The sequence below is a fragment of the Adiantum capillus-veneris genome, chromosome 13 (assembly GCF_014529385.1).
Source record: "Adiantum capillus-veneris isolate H3 chromosome 13, ASM1452938v2, whole genome shotgun sequence".
Taxonomy (NCBI): domain Eukaryota; kingdom Viridiplantae; phylum Streptophyta; class Polypodiopsida; order Polypodiales; family Pteridaceae; genus Adiantum; species Adiantum capillus-veneris.
In genome coordinates, this window is record NC_140943.1 from 139,523,445 (window position 1) to 139,541,841 (window position 18,397).

Here is an 18,397-nt window from a genome sequence, read left to right on the forward strand (position 1 = left end):
TTCTAGCAGATGGTGGAGGTAGCGGTGGAATGAGAGGTTGCGGTGGTGGTGGTGGTTGTACGGACGGTCGAAGGATTGGGACCGGTGGAATCTCGGCTCTGGTTTCCTGGGCGATGGTGGTCCCACTCTTTGTGGAGAGATCTAATTCTGCCTTACTCCTATATTGGAGTTCCGCCTTCTTGGACGAGGACAATAGTACATGCCATGGCCGTCCTCTCCACAGTTGCAACAATGGTAGTCCTGATTCTATCTTCACTGCCCTCTTTCTTGTTCTGTATTTCTGGCAGGTGCATGCACTTGCTGCACCAGATGTACTGAAAGATTCTCTAACTAGTTGGTGATTCAGTTGAGCAGGTCTTGTTTATCTTCAATCGGTTCCTATGATTGATTCCTATGGACGACTACTACAGGTGCGGCTAGGTGTGGTCGGGCCCTTCTCGGTTCCTCTTCCTCGGTAGTTATGGCTTGTAGAGGCAATTTCTTATCTTTCAGGCAGGCTACTTCAATTGCTACCTCATACTTAGCAGGAAACCTTTCCTTCACCTTCTCTTTAAGAATTGGCCATAAACCAACCACAAACCGGTCTTTCTTTAGGAAAGCGGGTGCCCCTTTGCCCTCCCTCAGTGATGCAACCCATCGTCCCCATAGATCCATGAACTTCGATTTTTATGTTGCATATTCAACCACACTTCCTTGCTTCAACTCCATCAGTAATTGCCACAATTTTTCAGATGTGGTGCCTTCTCCAAAGCGCCTTAGAAATGCTGCTCATAGCATGTCCCACCTCCCCTTGGTGGCTTGCACCAAGGCGTTGTACCATGATCTTGCTTCCACTTTCATTAACAGTGGAAAAATATGTAGATGCAAAGCATCGTCATCCCTTCCAGAGACAAGACATGCTAATTCAAGATTATCTAAGAAATCCAAAGCATCTTCCCCCACCTTACCCATGAAGGTTGGGAAAGAAAAATTTGCCATTGCAAAACACAATTTTCAAACTCTTTTTTTTTTTTTCTTAAACACAAGTGACTTAGCGGCTTATAACGGCTTTCTTACAAGGTTGGGTGGATAATCAAAATAGGATGAATATTGAAACATTAAAGGAGTGATGGTAATCCATCACTCCTTAGCGGCTTATAACGGCTTTCTTACAAGGTTGGGTGGATAATCAAAATAGGATGAATATTGAAACATTAAAGGAGTGATGGTAATCCAACACGGGGAGGATAATGGGGTTTGGGGAGCTAAGGATCTCTCCTAGCACCTCAGCACCAAATAAGAACTCAATCTTTCGATGATAGAAGATATTCCTATCTACATATGCATGTGTTGCAGAAACCTGAACAGAAAAGTGGTTGGTCCGTTATCCATGATGCACAGAGTGTAGAGTACTCACTTATACCCTTACCATGCGGGTGTTTTCAAGTTGGCACATCCACAAGAGGTCATCGTCCTTCATAGGCTCCACCTTCCCTTCATTGCTTAGCACGTATGGAGTGATGGCAATGTGTTTGACCACCCCTAGCCTTTTAGCTAGCAACAATTGCAAGTAGTTACTGTAATCGGCTTGTTGCATGAATTGTAGCTCATTTTTGGCCCACTGGGTCTCACTCGTGGTAGATAGTTTCTTCAAGATGAGTCGTATGGGGAGAGGAGGAAGGTCCTCTACCCGCCTTCCAAAACAACGAGGATAGTAGCCAAACCACTCCTCTCTAGGGCATGGAACCTCCTTATCACCTCCGTTTTGGGGTTGTCAAAGTGAACTGATAGCACTTGCCTGCGCGCCGCGAATCAATAGACGATCTTTCACCGCTTTGCTTCGGATGACCTTCTTTTTTTGGCAGCCTAGGCACGATTCTGCTTTCTGAACTTGAAGCACTCGCATGGATAGGTGTTTCTCCTTCCTTGGGGGTCATGTGATTTAGGATTGGCCTAGCCCTCCTTTTCCTTTGGCACGAGCATCCTCTTTGAGCCACTTCAGAGCTGAGGCTACACTTTTACTTTCAGATTCCTTGGGGAAGAGAGGCTTCACTAACCTCTTTCCTTCCTTAATATGGATGATTTATTCACGGTGAACATTGATGCAGAGGATTTTGCTTCTCCTTTACTTCCGTGGATGGCACTCATCGATAGAGTGAGGTGGGTGACGGCAATGAGAGCAGCCTGCTGCCCTCCCTCTGGTGGCTGTTTATTTACGGTTAGAATGAGAGATGCAAGATGGAGAACTTACTTCCTAGATGTTGATGATGATGTATTCCAGCAGTAGCACTTTGATGAAGGCTGTTAGTGCTTCTTCAATTTCTTCCTCCTCCGTTCTCTAACTGGAGAATTCCTGCAGCCACTCGTCCATGGTCGACAACGTGCATCATTTTCAGCATTGTAAATTGAAGGGTTCTGAGATGCCCTCTTCCGTGGGTACACCACATGACAAGCGCAAGCACAAAAAGGACCCTAGCAGCCTCTACGCCAAGACTGTGCACGTCGAACTCGTCACACGAGGAGTGAACAGGGGACACCACCTATCTTCGAGCGGCTAGGACGTGGACATTAGCAATTCAAATAACACTAACACATCACACCGCAAAGAGAGAGAGAGAGAGAGAGAGAGAGAGAGAGAGAGAGAGAGAGAGAGAGAGAGAGAGAGAGAGAGAGAGAGAGAGAGAGAGAGAGAGAGAGAGAGAGAGAGAGAGAGAGAGCCTATATCACTAGGGAAAATTCACGTGCGGAGATCCTTCTCCTGTGCATAGCGACCCTTGGAGTCAGTGTGTGTGCATGGCTTCCCTCTCAAGTACTGCCCCCCCCCCCCCCCCCCCCCCCCCGATAGTGACCTCTCAGGCTCTTTTATAGGTGCAGGCTGCATTAGTTTAACATAAACTGATTAGGTTTAGGGCCCTAAGCTGGAGAGACAAAGCAGGCAGCCGGGTCTTGGATGGTTGACTGGTGCTTTGTTTTGGGAGGAATTAGAAAATGATACTCTTGTAGGTGGGCCTTTGTGACCATCACCTAGAGAGAGGTGGAATATACAAATGACTTTTACAAGGTTTGGCTTGAAAACTAGCAAAAGGATTACCCTACGGATGTTTACTAAAGAAGTCTGTCATGGACGAGATGCCGGCAAATCACATGCTTTACTAGTGCATCGGTGTAGCACGCCCGTTACCTTCGGTGCAGGCTAGCGCATGCCTTTGGTGTCTTTTTTTGAATTGTTGTTGCCATCTCGTGATTTTGGTGTCTTTTGTTGATGCGTCATCGTCCATTTTTGTTGTTTTTTTAATGCTTCCGTGCATGCCATGTATTTGAGTTGTTGGTGCATATGGTGTATGTGCTCATGCGTGTGGATGTATATGTATGTGCTCATGAGTGTGTGTGTGTGTGTGTGTGTGTGTGTGTGTGTGTGTGTGTGTGTGTGTGTGTGTGTGTATGGAAAGAGGGAGAGAGAGCTGAATTTTTACACAAAGAACGAGAGAGAGAGAGAGAGAGAGAGAGAGAGAGAGAGAGAGAGAGAGAGAGAGAGAGAGAGAGAGAGAGAGAGATGGAAAAAGAGCGAGAGATGGAGAGGGAGAGAGACAGGTTGAGATAGTGTGTGTGTGTGTGTGTGTGTGTGTGTGTGTGTGTGTGTGTGTGTGTGTGTATGTGTATGTGTGTAGGTAAGTGTGTGTGTGTGTGTGTGTATGGAAGAGAGAGAGAGAGAGAGAGAGAGAGAGAGAGAGAGAGAGAGAGAGAGAGAGAGAGAGAGAGAGAGAGAGAGAGTGGCACCAGGATGGGGAAAGAGAGAGAGAGGGTGAGCCAAGGGTGACCCCCCTTGTGAGCGCTGAGACAGGGGGAGGGGGTGGGTGGGCGGCAACATGCAACACAATTAAAAAAACATTTAAAAAATATATATTTTTATGCTCCCCTCTTGGGTTTTTTGTTCCTGCGGCCAAGGCTTTTGAAAGCCGGCCATCAATGCTAATGTTGATGCTAATGTAAGTGTTGTTGGCACATATGGTATTATCAATAATATGGTGGTTGATGCTAGCCCGATCTTCTATTGATGGTAATGGGGTAGCTACTGGATCAGAGAGAACTTGGATCAGGTGAGACAATTGATTTGGAGGTGGTGCATCATGATGTGCACACAAATACATTACCTACTCCTCCTACAGTTGAATCTGGCATAGATGCCATTGTGGATGATAATGTAGTTGATATGAAGGTTCTGCATGATGATGTGCACACATATGTTGAGCCTGCTAATCTGGGGAGGGATACATTACCTACTACTCCTACTGTTGAATTTGGCACAGATTTCGTTGTTAATGATGATGTAATTCATGTGCAGGTTGTGCATGTTGAACTTGAAAATACATTTCCTACCCCTAATAATGCTGGCACCCAAGCCATTGGTGATGAAAATGCAGCTCATGTGCAGGTTGTAAATGATGATGCGCATACAAATGTTGAGCCTGGTGAACTTGGAAAGGGTACATTGCCTATCCCTACTATTGTTGAATCTAGCACAAATGACATTGTTGATGCTATCGTACTTGATAATGCCATAGATGGCATTGTGGACGCTATGGAAGTTGATTCTAGCACAAATGCTACTGTTGATGCTAATGTAAGTGATGTTGGCACAGATGGTATGATTGATGATATGGTGGTTGATACTAGCCATATGTTTCTATTGATGATAATGGGGCAACTGATGGCACATGTGGTATTGTTGATGCAAATGACATCTTTGGAGAAAGCAAAGTTAAAGGTATAGAGGTTCGCATTGACAAAGTAGCTAGATTAGGAGATGCAGTAGGTACAGGTGATGTTGCGGCCCAAGTTGGGAAAGACTGTTCAACAGAGGCTGCTGCCCCTGTAGACATATGTGATGCAGCTAATACTACTATGGGTGCAGATGCCATTGTTGTGGATAGAAAAGGTAAAGGTACAAAGGTCCCCAGTAAGAGAGAACTTAGATCAGGTGAGGCAATGGATACAGGTGATGTCACGGCTGCCACACACAAAAATGAGGTAGCTAAAGTTTATTGTGATGTAGAGGGAATAAATGGAATCGTGTTTGAGAGGAAATGGAGGATGGAGGTCCCCACTGAGAGAGTTGTTCCCCATGCAGGCATATGTGATGCAACTAATACCCTTGTTGATGCAGCTAAGGCTACTGGGATAACAGAGTCTTGAAGCTCTACTTAAAGAAATAATGAGATTTCCATATCATTCTAGGGTGCATAGCTCTCAGATTTACTTGAATCTCTACTTGAAGACCTAATGAGATTTCCATTGCGTCTTTTTGAAGCTCTACTTGAAGAACTAGTGAGTACAATAAATCATCTACTTTAAGCTCTACTTGAAAAACTATTGATATTTCCATGGCATCTGGAGGTGCTTAGCAACCCATATTCTTGATGCTAGCCATATCATATCTCAATGGTATCATGGGGTATTTAGCACCCTAGATTCTAGGACAGTTTGCAAGCTTGAGTGACCTAGCATCGTAGAGAATCACTAGAAGCTCTATATACCATCCACTTGAAGTATATGATTTCACCTTTTATATGTTCTCATAATATGCTCCAAGGAAGAAATTGTTCACCACTTTTGAAAGCTCCATGTTAGAACCATCAAGTTGAGTATGGGAGGCATCCCAAGCACACACCAAAAACAATCTAGTGGAGGACGGGCCTTCAAAATTTTGTATGCATCTACTTGAAGCTCTACTTAAAGAACTAGCAAGATTTCCACGGCATCATGGATGGATAGCGCTCAAGATTCTTGATGTTGGACAAAGTGGCTTCACAAGGCCTAAGTAAAGCATTCTTGATGCTAGCCACTTCAAGTGATTGTTTGGGGTGCTATGCACCCCAGACTATAGGAAATATTTCAACAACAATAACATCTTTGGGGGGTGATAATGTGATAATGATAATGTGAATAAAAAGAATCATAGGGGCTTTGTTGACACATGCTTGGTCAAAGCTAGTAAATACTCATGCTTTTGTATGTATAGGGGCATCTAGTGCATGCCATAGCAATAAAATCTTGGGGTACCTAGTGCCCCATATTCATGTGAGAGCACTAGGCACACCATCAATCACTTCACTCTTGCCCATCAGATCAAATGGGTAAACTAGTAGTTTTCATTATAGCTTGGCATTGCCACTACTGCAGGGTATAAACAATGGAGGCTCTCATGAAACACTATCAAACTATCACCTCACCTTCTAAACTTGGCCTAAAAATAACAATTTCCAGGAATCTCAAGTTTTACATGCAATGTCAAGAGAATGTTCAATAATTTGCTAGACAAGATTTTAGATCATTATGTGGTTAATTAAAAGAAATATATTGCCTCTACGATATGGATTAAGTCTTTGCAACAATGATTGAATTTTGATCATGTTACCATATATGTATTATGTATTAGTGATGTGTGTGAATACTTTTAGGATCGTTGGGAAATTTTTTCCCTCACTAGGAGGTTCCCCCCGTGCATTGTATAAACATCCATCATACTAGGGCTAACTTATCTTTCAACTGTGTGCTAAGAAATACACTCTCTATTGTGTGCCTTGAGAATCTTCATCTTCTCCTAGCCATGTGGACATCCTTGCAACCCTAATTCTAATCAGATCAAGTTGCATCCTCTCGAGCGTAGTTTCTAGCCTCACCATCACCCACTTGCTCACTCTATCCAATTTGGGTAAGCTTTGGTGAGCATCAATAGGTCGTTCAATACTTGAAGTGAGCTCAAAGAGCAATGTTTGCTCAAAATTTTGATTTGGGCTCATTTCGACCTCTGTTTCCACTACTGGTAATGCATGGGTAATTTGGTCCTTTTGTGTAAATTTTTTTTTGGTAGTGCAATATTTTGCAGAATAAGTTCCTTACAATCCTCTTTGGGTTGTGCTATTCAGCACGTGTTAGTCTTGCTTCATTTTGCTCTTTCCAGGTAGTCTTTACATCAAGTGCAGTCATTTTCCATGGCTGGCAACAAAACATATGTTTTCAAGATGTTCATTTTGCTGAGGATAAACTGGATGGGGATAGCTACCCAATGTGGGCTTACACGATGACACATATTCTTGTGTCAAAGGGCATTTGAAATGTTGTGTAGGACATTGATGTACACCCATCTTCTGTGGATAAATGCTTTGTCAAGGATGTTGTAGGTTCTTGCAAGTCTGTTTTTGCTGCTAGAACTGTTTTGCCTACAACTGAGCAACCTCATTGGGATGTTAGAGATGTGAAAGGTCATGGATTGATTGCATTTCTATGAAGCACACTCCTTGCATTTGCTCAGCAAAATAAAAAATGTAGGGCTGGGATACTCTTGCTGATCTTTATGCAAGTCGTAATGAGGTTAAAATTTCATTGTTGCGCAAGGAATTTGAGTCAGAGATTATGCAAGAGGAAGATGACATGGACACATTCCCTACTGATATCAAGGATATCAATGAGAAACTCATTTCAATGAACCCCTCAATTTGTCAATTTTGATGTATTATTCACATTGCTGTTGCAAGAGTCACTTTGAAGAAAAACATGGCTAAACAACGTGCAATTGAAAAATCTTTTGTTGTTGCTCAAAGAAAAGGTGGTAATAGCAATGTAGACACTTCTCATGATTTTTCAGTAAGTGGCTAATGCTTTTGCTGGTCACCTAATCTTGGAATTTGGGTGAAAAGGGCAAGAAGAAGATGCATTGCCTTTATTGCAAGGCTAGTGATCACTTGATAAAGCAATGTCCTAAGTTGAAGGCAAAAGAGGCCAAGAAGAAAGAGGTTGGATGCAGCTATTGTAGAATATTCTGGGAAAGGAGATTGTGATGTTCATAAAGATGAAGAGTGGGAATTTAGTGCAGAGTGTACTTATGATCCTTCTATCCATGATGCATGTATGCCAATTGCTAATAGATTCACATGTGTGGCACTTTGATAGTGGTGCTACAAAGCGCAATACGTCACATTGTGACTTGTTTACCTCTCTAGAGTTTGTCCCTCATGGGAATACACTATACTTATGCCAACAATGCCTCTTATCTAGTTAAGGAATTTGGAAAGATTGTGCTATAACTGCTATGAATGGTAGTTCTTTCCCACTTTTTGATGCAAATTTTGTACCAAGGATAAAAAATAACCTTTTGTCTATATCTACACTTGCAAGGCTTTGTCTTGTTGTCAAATCTGTGGATGTCATATGTATAGTTCATGATCTTAGCTTTGGTGATTTTGTGTCGTGGGCTATATAAGCCCACTTTGTATGACAAGTGTGGGCAGAATCTTGCAAATGCAGTTGTGGATTCTTAGGTTATTCAAGATGAAAAACCTTGGCATGCACGCTTTGCGCATGTGAATTTTGTCAACTTGATGTGTTTGCAAAAGTCTGATATGGTTGCTTCTTTGCCACCTCTTGAAGCACCTTCTAAGCGTGTCTGTGAAGGGTTTATTTTGGGTAAGATGCAACGTTCAAAGTTTCCAAAGGATGGTTCAATAAGGGCTACATGCAGGTTACAACTTGTGTATAGTGATGTTTGTGGGCCTATACAAACTCCATCTTTAGGCAATTACCTATAATTTTCTACTTTCATTGATGATTACTCCAGGCATGCATGTATGTATCCAATTAAAGTTAAGCCTAAAGTGTTCATGTGCTTCAAGCAATTTCTGGCTATGGCTGAAAATGTCTCTAAATGTATTATGCCACCCTCCATTTAGATTGAGGGGGGGAGTATATGTTTCATGAGTTTATTGCGTTTTTGGCTAGTTGTGGAATAAACCACCATTGTACAATGCCATATACACCTCAACAAAATGGTGTTGCTGAAAGAAAGAATAGGTCGCTTATGGAAATGGCATGTTGTATGGTCAAGAGAGAAGCTTTGCGACATTATTTTTTACTTGAGGCTATCATGTGTGCTACTTGTGTACTTAGCAGGTGTCCTACCAAAGCCTTGCAGTCTATGACTCCTTATGAAGCATGACATGATAAAAAGCCATCTATTGATCACATGCATGGTTTTGGTTGTTTAGCTTATGCTTTGCTGCCACAAATGCAATGCAAAAAATTGGATGATAAGGCTGCTAAATGCTTTTTTTTTGTTACAGTACTGAAAGCAAAGGTTATCGGTTATACCATTTGCAAAAAAAAAACGAATCTTGGCTGCAGAAGAAGTAATTGTGTTTGTGGAAGATTCTGTTCAACCTTTGTTCTCATGTACCAGAGACACTAATGTAAGCTCACATGACATTTATGACAATTTGTTGCCTCTTTTTAATGGTGGTAACTTGAATGTAAATTCCAATGAGGCAAATGTACAACCTATGGGGTTTTCTAAAAATTCTATGGATCAGCCTAATATTGATGCAAATATACACGATGTACTTGATGTGGAAAGGGTTGGGAATGGGCAAGCTAGAGGTATGCCAAAATGGATGGCGTATACTTTGCGTGATAGTAAATTGGAGGCACCTACATCTACTCATACTCGTTCAAGTTCTCCACATGCATCTGATGTATCCAATTATTATGCTTTGTCTGTTTCTAGTTTATGTGATGTGGATGAACCTTTGTCTTTTGATGAAGCACATAATTCAAAAAATTGGATCGCTAAAATGCAATCAAAATATGATGCACTTATAGAAAATGACACATGCACTTTATGTGATTTGCCTCCTTGCAAAAAGTTCGTCGGTACAAAGTGGGTTTACAAGTTGAAATGTAAGCTAGATGGTGAGATTGATCGCTATAAGGCTCAACTTGTTGCAAAAGGTTATCCACATCACAATGGCATAGATTATGAAGAGACTTTTGGTCCCACTAGTCGTATGACTACCACTCATTTTCTATGTGCATTGAAAACTCATTTTGGATGGAATGTACATCAATAAGACGTTGTTACTTCTTTCTTGAATGGTGATATATTTGAGGAAGTTTATGTAGCACAACCTCGTAGTTTTGTGAAGGAAGGACAAGAAAATAAACTTTGCAAGCGTTAAAAAGCAGTGTATGGGTTGAAGCAATCTCCTTGTGCTTGGTATGAGAAATCTAACACTCATTTGGTTGAACAAGGCTTTCATAACAATCCAACTGAAAGCACTTTGTATGTGAAGCATGAACGTGATATATTCCTCATCATCATTCTATATGTAGATGATCTGTTGATTAATAGTTTGAATGGGACACACATTGCTGAATTCAAGGCTGATTTGATTGTTACTTTCAAGATGAAAGATTTGGGCCTTTTTCATCATTGCTTGGGAATAGACAGAGAGAGAGGTGCCGCTATGCTATGTAGATTTTCCCCACATAGCAAATCCACAGATGGTGAGTCAAACTCCAACGAAGGGGCCGTCAAGGTGGCAAAAAGGAAGAGAAGAAAAGCCATACATCTCTCAAAAATAAAAACCATTACCCACCACCACACTTAAATTGCACAATAAATTCTTCTATATGCAATTGTAATTGCCATTTCAATTATAGTCCTTAAACTCAGCCTTATACACAACTCAACCTTATACATGGAATACCCATGGTTCAATGTTGCGTACATTTTGTTCAAAGTGGTGAGGAACATCACCTACTATATATAATCTTAGTAACCATTTGTCGCAACCAAACCCATGTGAAGACACTGCATTTCAATACTATATAGTTTTATATTTAATATCTATCTACTATAATTTTTTCATCAAAATATTTTTTTCTACTTTTTTCAAGTACTATGCCATTGATTGATTAAAATAATTGTATGTTATTTATCTAGACATTTTTTATTTTTAATGTATTTATTCCAATCTTTTTTTAATCTAATTTATAGATATAATATTTAGTTTACATTATAAATACAATCTTTAATGTATTTATTACTATATGTATTTCTATCTACTATAAATTTTTTATCTATCTCTTTTTTTTCTTTCAATGCTATATAGTTCTATATTCAATATCTATCTACTATAATTATTTCATCAATTTTTTTTCTATTGTTTTTAAGTACTATGCCGTTGATCGATTAAAATAATTGTATGATATTTATCTAGACATTTTTTATTTTTTTAGGTATTTATTCCAATCTTTTTTAATGAATATACTATAATTTATATTTAATATCTTTCTACTATAATTTTTAATCTATCTCTTTCTCTATCAAAATATAAATTTTTTATTTTTAGATTTACTTCTATCTACAGTCTTTTTATTGTTCTACTTTTTAAAAGTAATATGCAATTTTTATTTATCCTTTTGTTTTGAGGTCTAGTGGGGGAAGGCAGAGAGAGAGAGAGAGAGAGAGAGAGAGAGAGAGAGAGAGAGAGAGAGAGCGCTTAATTCGAGCCTTGAAGTGATGAGATTACAAATTGGATGTCTCTAACCTCTCACCGAGGCCAGACATGATATACGCTCGGAAGGATGTTGGTTTAGGGCTACCCATGCTTTAAGTAAAAGCGTTGAACTATAGTTCAACGAAATAGAAGAGTACTCTTAAGTCCATCAAGAATGAGGACTAGAAAACTCATAACTGATCTCATGCTTGGTGTTGGTGTGAAGGAATGATTCTTACATATATTCATTTTTGTGAGAATCTCTCATAAGGCCATGTCATGCACAACTTTTAGAAATGCATCTGACTTTTTCTATGTCGAAAGAAAGCATTGATAGGATTGTGCAGTAATAGAGGATGCCATATTTTTTGACGACAGCAATGTGTGGGTCACATACTAGTTTTATTAGTTTCATGGAAAGTGCATCCACGCGTCGCGCAGAGAGCACGAGAGCTGTTCGCAGGGTTTTCTTTTTGGCAATGATTGGACACTTGAGAATGTAGAAAGATGCCTGAAATCTTGAGAAAAATCATACAATGAGAAGGACTAAATTACTTTCCAAATAGGTGCATATATTCAAATGCAAAATTGGTTCCAAAATATTACAAAAAGCAACACGTCAGAAGTAGAATTTACTTTTGTAGGTCATGGCATCTTTTTTATGATCAATGGATATGACCCTATACATGAGTGGAAGCTATACTATTCATTCTCTTTCTTGACACACTTTTGCAAAGCATAAGGAAACACACTCACATGGCACAGAAGAGCATCCATCGTTCCGTACGGTGACTCTATGCGTGTGCCTGTAACAAGGGACTAACCAGTTAATTATTATTATTATTTTTGCATTGAAAACAAAAATTGGGTGGAAATTTTGGAAGAAAATTGCCTATTTATGAACTTTTCAGGCTTTTGTTCCTGTTCAATCAAACATTAGAGGTAAATTTTACAATTTTCCCTCTGCTTATGTGGTTTTACGTGCAAAAAGAGCCTTCTTCCACTCGTGGAGAATAGTGTGGATACAAGAAGCAAAGATCCATTGTGTCCTTAAGCAAAATGATGTGTGGAAGATTGACTACAGGGACAACATGCAAGAGCGGATCCATCAAATAGTGCACCGCCGCACCCATGATTGATCGATATAAAGCAGAGGAAGCCACCTTTACAGGATAAGTTGGATTCAATGGAACAAAAATCCAATAGCATCACAATAGTAAATGCACATGGAGAGAAAATTGTGGTCACAAGAAGAGTTTAAACTTTGAACCTTTACATGTGTTGGCACCATACCATAAGCAAGCCGCCGCCCCCCCCCCCCCCCCAAATCTCAATCTCAAGTAGTAGGATTTACCAAAGATCAACACCATATAAAAATTTGGCAAAGATCACCATCAATAGAGATTAACACAATGGAAATTTGTCGTTCTTGGAATTGCATTCAACCTTCTCTCTTATTATTTATATTCACCGACCTCTTCTAGTTCTAGTAATTCAATGAGTTTCAAGTTTAGGCACCTCAATGTGCTACACGTTGTTCATTACATACATAGGCGTACATTCGTACGTGCGCGTGCGCGCACACACACACACAATACATACATACAGTACATATCTTAGTTTTCACACACACACACACACACACACACACACACACACACAAAGGAAACTTATCAAAATACCCCTATAATTTTTGGAAATTTCTAAAATATCCTAGATTTTTGCCTATTTTTGCGTAGTCTAATCTTTATGACGATGGAGTTCTATCTTTAAGTGTTAGATAAGAGTGTTAACGAATGCGCTCACAAATAGAGGCATCTGTGTCTCAAAATGATGTATAATTTCATCTTAAGAGCCCATAATACCATCTAAACCCCTACTTCTATCATCTTTTATTTAGGGAGAACCAATCTTCCTATGAAGAATTGCAAAAAGAATTGCCTTTAGAGATTTTTGCTAGGTTAATGAGGGGTAACCTTGGAAATTTTGGAGAAATTGAAGGGAATTTTTGGTGAAAATATGAGGAGTGTGTTGGGAGTTTTTAAAAATTTGAGGGGTATTTTGAGGATTTCCACCACATACAGGCGTATTTCGCAATTTTTCCTCTGTGTGTGTGTGTGTGTGTATGTGTACGCTCTACACAAGCACATTTCACATATCTATAGGAAGTTGGAATACAATTATTATTAGATTTGTCTATTTGTGCAGCTGTGATCAGATGTGTGGGCTCGTAGCTAGGCCCATATCCGTCTGGTAGGCCCGCCACGGAAATGGGTAGTGACAAGTACTTTTGTGCACGCTCACAAGTAAGGATGAGAAGGATTGAAATTTGACTTCAAAGTTAAAATGGGTAGTGAAACTTTAGTGAAAAGCAGGTTTTGGGGGAAAGGGATTGGATTCGATTCTGTGAGCCATTTCCACAAAAACTTTTGGTATTGGAAAAGATAGAATAGAGCATGCCAATGATTTTGTGATGAGAGACCCATGATAGTGCTTTATGAGAGCACTATTTAAGACCTCTTCAATAGTGCTAATAATATACACAACAAAGTTGCATTGTAGGGAGAGAGCATTTCCAAAGAGTATTCAGGCACTTGAGCTTTGAGGATTGTGCAAAGATCAAGGGAAGCACACATAGTGAAGTGGCTTTCAAGTGCCATATACATACAAGGGTGCTATTAGACAGGGCTTAAGCTTTTGAGATGCTATGTGCAGAGACATGGTTTGTACAATGGATGTAGAGAAGCTTGGCAATGCCAATAGTGAGGCTAACACAAATAATTACTTCTTCTTCTTCAATAGGAAGATTGCTAAGGGTGGTTGGAGATCGGCACTACTCATCTTGGGTCTCTCTCTCTCTCTCTCTCTCTCTCTCTCTATGTGTGTGTGTGTGTGTGTGTGTGAGAGAGAGAGAGAGAGAGAAAGCGTGTGAGGAGGTGGGGAATCTCCCTCACCCCCACTGTTCCGGGCCGGATATAGGCGAGGCAGAGGCCGAGCCTGTTCCATGTTCCGGAACAGTGGGGGTGAGGGAGATTCCCATCCGTCATGCCCAATCTTGCATTTGATTGGCTAGAATTTTGCGTGCGTGGTATGACTGCCTGGAATTTCCTCTAGGTGAATTCCATTGGTGGAATCTTGTTGACTGCACTGTTTTCGTTCTGTTCACTGTTAGAATGCTAATGCAATGGACGGTTGAGATTGCTTGATGCATTGGAATACACAGGCCCAAGGCATGAGAGAGAGAGAGAGAGAGAGAGAGAGAGAGACAGAGAGAGAGAAGGAAATTCCATAGTGTTTGGAAGGGATTAAAACTTTTCTAGGGCTCTTGATGAGTTATCAGCCTTGCTGTGCAAAAGCACAAGGCCCCTCGAAATGCCTTACCCAGGCATTTAAAGACAAAATGCAAAAGGAGTCAATGTGGCCTTTAGTGAAGAGAACCATTCACTAACTATATAAAGGCACACAAAAAAAATTGTACTCCTTCCCCCTCCTCCTCCTCCTCTAGGGTAAAACCCCCCTAAAAGGACACCCCCCCCCCCCCCCCCCCCCCCCCCAACCCCCCTTTCATAAGGACTTTTATACAACATTATCAAAATCTATGTCGCATTTGCTGCCTAGTGCGCCAAATCGACCATCGCCGATTTTGGATGGACGTGTTCGATGCAAGCTTTCATATCCACCAGACCATGTTAAAATTGATGCATCGTGCATCAAACAAGCTTCGTGACAATCTCATTGTCCTTAAGTAGGGGGTCTTACCCTAGGGTATGTTCTAATATGCCAAAAAGGGTAGCAAGAGTGCATTCAACTCTTGAGTACGCTCTCATCTGTATTTTCTTTGAAGGCAATAATGAATTAAACTATTTCTACCTTGTGTAAATTGTGGCCTATTATTTATTGATGTTGAATTAAATGCAGGGGTGGAGGTATGTGAGAGGTTGGCAACACTTGGAATTGGAATGAACTTGGTCCTATATTTGCATAATCAGATGCATCTTCCCATTCCTACATCGGCCAATGCTGTCACCAACTTCTTTGGAGCGTCCTTTATCACTTGTTTACTAGGCGGTTTTGTCGCCGACACTTACTTGGGTCGCTATGGCACCATTATAGTTGGTGCTTCCATTCAACTCATTGTGAGTACATCTCTTGTCAAACCACAGTTCAGTTATAATTCGTGAATTTTTTGCAATCTCTTATATATATGTATGTTGAGTATGAAAAGAGAAGTTCACAATTTATTGCTCGTGTTAAATACTTTTATAAACATATAGGGACGCACATATGCATATATGCATGCATGTGCATGAATGCAAATGCACCGATTTTCTAAGAATCTTTTCATATGCATACATACATTACCATATACATAAATGTGTGTGTGTAAACCTTGAATTCACTAATTTGTTACTATTTTAACAAGGGTATTTCTGTTGATAGGGCATCATATTGATGGTTTTTTCCGCAACATTGCCCACTTTGAGCCCTCCACCATGTGAGGGGATGACATGTAAGCCGGCAAATACTCAACAACAAGCAGTCCTATTTGGCGCCTTGTACTTGATAGCATTAGGAACAGGGGGTGTGAAATCTTGTGTCTCTGGACTGGGGGCAGACCAGTTTAATGAGGAGGAGGAAGAAGGAAGAAAGATGATGCAATCTTTTTTCAATTGGTTTGGGGTGGGTTTAAGTATGGCATCTGTGCTTGCAGTGACCGTTTTGGCCTACCTCCAAGACAACATGGGTCACGGTGTTGGTTATTCCATTTCTGCTGCTTGCATCACACTTTCTCTTTCCCTCTTCTTGCTTGGTTCCCCACTCTATAACTCGAAACCACCTATTGGCTCCCCCCTTTCCCTCATTGCTCGCATCTTCCTTGATGCATTGCGCAATCGTCATCTCCAACCTCCTCCCCTTGTGCCTAACCAACTAGAGCATGATCACCATCCTTCCAACAAGCCTAGCATTATCCATACCAAACAATTCTTGTAAGTGGACTATCTCTCTCTCTCTCTCTCTCTCTCTCTCTCTCTCTCTCTCTCTCTCTCTCTCTCTCTCTCTCTCTCTCTCTCTCACACACACACACACACACACACACACACACACACACACACACACACACACACACACACACACACATTCATTGGATAGATCTTGGAGGTCTCTTAGGAGTGTTCCCACGACGTTAAAACTTCTCTTTTTAATCATAATCATCTTCTTCTTCTTCTCTCTCGATGTCTCCTAGGTAGTATTCCTACAACGTTAAAACTTCTCTTTTTCTTCTTCCTCTCTCTCTCTCTCTCTCTCTCTCTCTCTCTCTCTCTCTCTCTCTCTCTCTCTCTCTCTCTCTCTCTCTCTATCTATCTATACAATTGAGAGCATGTGAGTGTGTGTGTTTTTGTTGTGTGTGTCTATGTGTGTGCATTCTCATATATGTATGGGTATAATATATATAGTGTATAAGTAATGTATACATACATATATAAAAACGCTCACACACACACACACACACACAAACATGTACTCACATGCTCAAAATTGTGTAGAAAGAGAGAGAGAGAGAGAAGGAAACGAGAAGTTTTAATGTCGTAGAAACAATCCCTAGATTTGACATGCTTAGATGTGATCACGCTAAGCATTGTTATCACTAAGATGTTATTGATGCAATTATGCACTTGCACTCCATATGAAATGAGAAGATGATATGGACTCATATAGTGAAGGCTCACATGGCAGGTTCTTGGATAAGGCAGCTCTTTCTCGTCAGTGTGCAAATGACTTCACCGGAAAGGAGCGTAACGTATGGATACCTTCTTCCCTCGAAAGAGTTGAAGAAGTGAAGAAATTTTTGAGATTGCTTCCCATCTTGGCAACTACTATAATATTTTGGACAGGTAATGCCCAAATGATTACCTTCTCTACTGAGCAAGCCGCCACTCTAGATCGACGATTGGGGAAGAGCTTTAGCATCCCACCAACTTCCCTACATGTATTTGTGCAATTGGGTTGCATCATCACTTTGATTTTCTATGACAAAGTTATGATTCCAATAGCAAGGAAGTGGAGAAGGAATGACGAAGGAATAACAAGCCTTCAACGTATAGGGATTGGCTTGTTCTTTGCTATGATTTCCATGGTTGTGGCATCCTTCATAGAAAGAAAAAGGCTTAAGCTAGCCAACCAGTTGCAACTTTTAGATGGGCTCAAGAATGAGCTCCCATTGAGTGCTTTCTACCTCACCCCACAATATTGTCTTGTTGGAATTGGAGAAGCATTTGGGTACATTGGTCAACTAGAATTCTTCTTCACGGAGTCACCCGATCGCATGAGAAGCTTGGGCACTGGCCTCTCCCTGAGCACTATCTCTCTGGGCTTCTTCTTAAGCAGTGCACTAGTTGATAGTGTCAACAGATGGACAAAGCATGGCTCACATCCGGGTTGGATCACAAATGATTTGAACACAAGCAGGCTTGATTATTTCTACTTATTCATCGCCTTTTGTAGTTTAATTAGTTTCCTAGCATACCTTGCTTGTTCTTATTGGTATGTATATGATGACAAACGGGGCTTACACAAAAGCCACTCTCGTGAAGAACCTCTTTGTAACAGTGACAATTTTAAAGAGTAGGAAGGAGCATTTGGGTCATGTGGTGAGTTTTTCCCCCCGCAAAACTCACAATTTGTTAGTGTATTGTATTAAGTACAACATAAAATTTACAAACTAGCCTCAAGCTCAAACCGAGCCTTGAGGTGGTGGAGATTACAAAATGAATATCTATCGCCTCTCATCTAGGCTAATACTTCTCGCAGGTTGACAACATGGCTTGGGTAGCCCTAGACCAATCTCTCGAATCTTGTTTGCTTCCAAGCGTATATATCATCACTCTGCTTTCTTGTATAATCTCTGAGAAGCTTGCTACATGAAGGTCTCTCTCAAATATACTTAGAATATGAGGATAATTATCTTTATTTAAAAAAACCTCACCCTACATTCTAAGTAGATAACGATGAAAAGAAGTAATAGGAGGCCTAATTGGTAATACTAGAAAAAACACTATTTGAGGCATCAGATATCCACCTAAACTTAT

The 18,397-nt window shown here is 40.6% G+C and overlaps 1 protein-coding gene and 1 long non-coding RNA gene across 2 annotated transcripts; one reads left to right on the forward strand and one right to left on the reverse strand.

Annotated features, from left to right (window-relative positions):
• Positions 1–11,312: 11,312 nt before the first annotated feature.
• On the reverse strand, positions 11,313–12,623 carry LOC147444962 (uncharacterized). Its single transcript, XR_015190134.1, has 3 exons — positions 12,580–12,623; positions 12,066–12,115; positions 11,313–11,820 (listed from the first exon to the last, which is right to left on the reverse strand). It is a non-coding gene; the product is annotated as an uncharacterized LOC147444962 (long non-coding RNA).
• Positions 12,624–13,802: 1,179 nt separating this feature from the next.
• Positions 13,803–18,081, forward strand: LOC147444963 (protein NRT1/ PTR FAMILY 6.2-like). The gene is made up of 4 exons (XM_086527468.1): positions 13,803–14,155; positions 15,228–15,445; positions 15,750–16,297; positions 17,046–18,081. Exons 1-4 carry the CDS (start codon positions 14,017–14,019, stop codon positions 17,935–17,937), a joined length of 1,797 nt encoding a protein of 598 aa, XP_086383594.1. The 5' UTR covers positions 13,803–14,016; the 3' UTR covers positions 17,938–18,081.
• The last annotated feature ends 316 nt before the right edge of the window (positions 18,082–18,397 follow it).

Excerpts from the sequence above, each read along its gene's own strand:
- LOC147444963 (XM_086527468.1), top strand. The coding sequence starts at position 14,017 with ATGTGCAGAGACATGGTTTGTACAATGGATGTAGAGAAGCTTGGCAAT. Across the intron at positions 14,156-15,227 it reads ATCGGCACTACTCATCTTGG|GGGTGGAGGTATGTGAGAGG; the intron begins GTCTCTCTCTCT and ends AATTAAATGCAG. Across the intron at positions 15,446-15,749 it reads GTGCTTCCATTCAACTCATT|GGCATCATATTGATGGTTTT; the intron begins GTGAGTACATCT and ends TTCTGTTGATAG.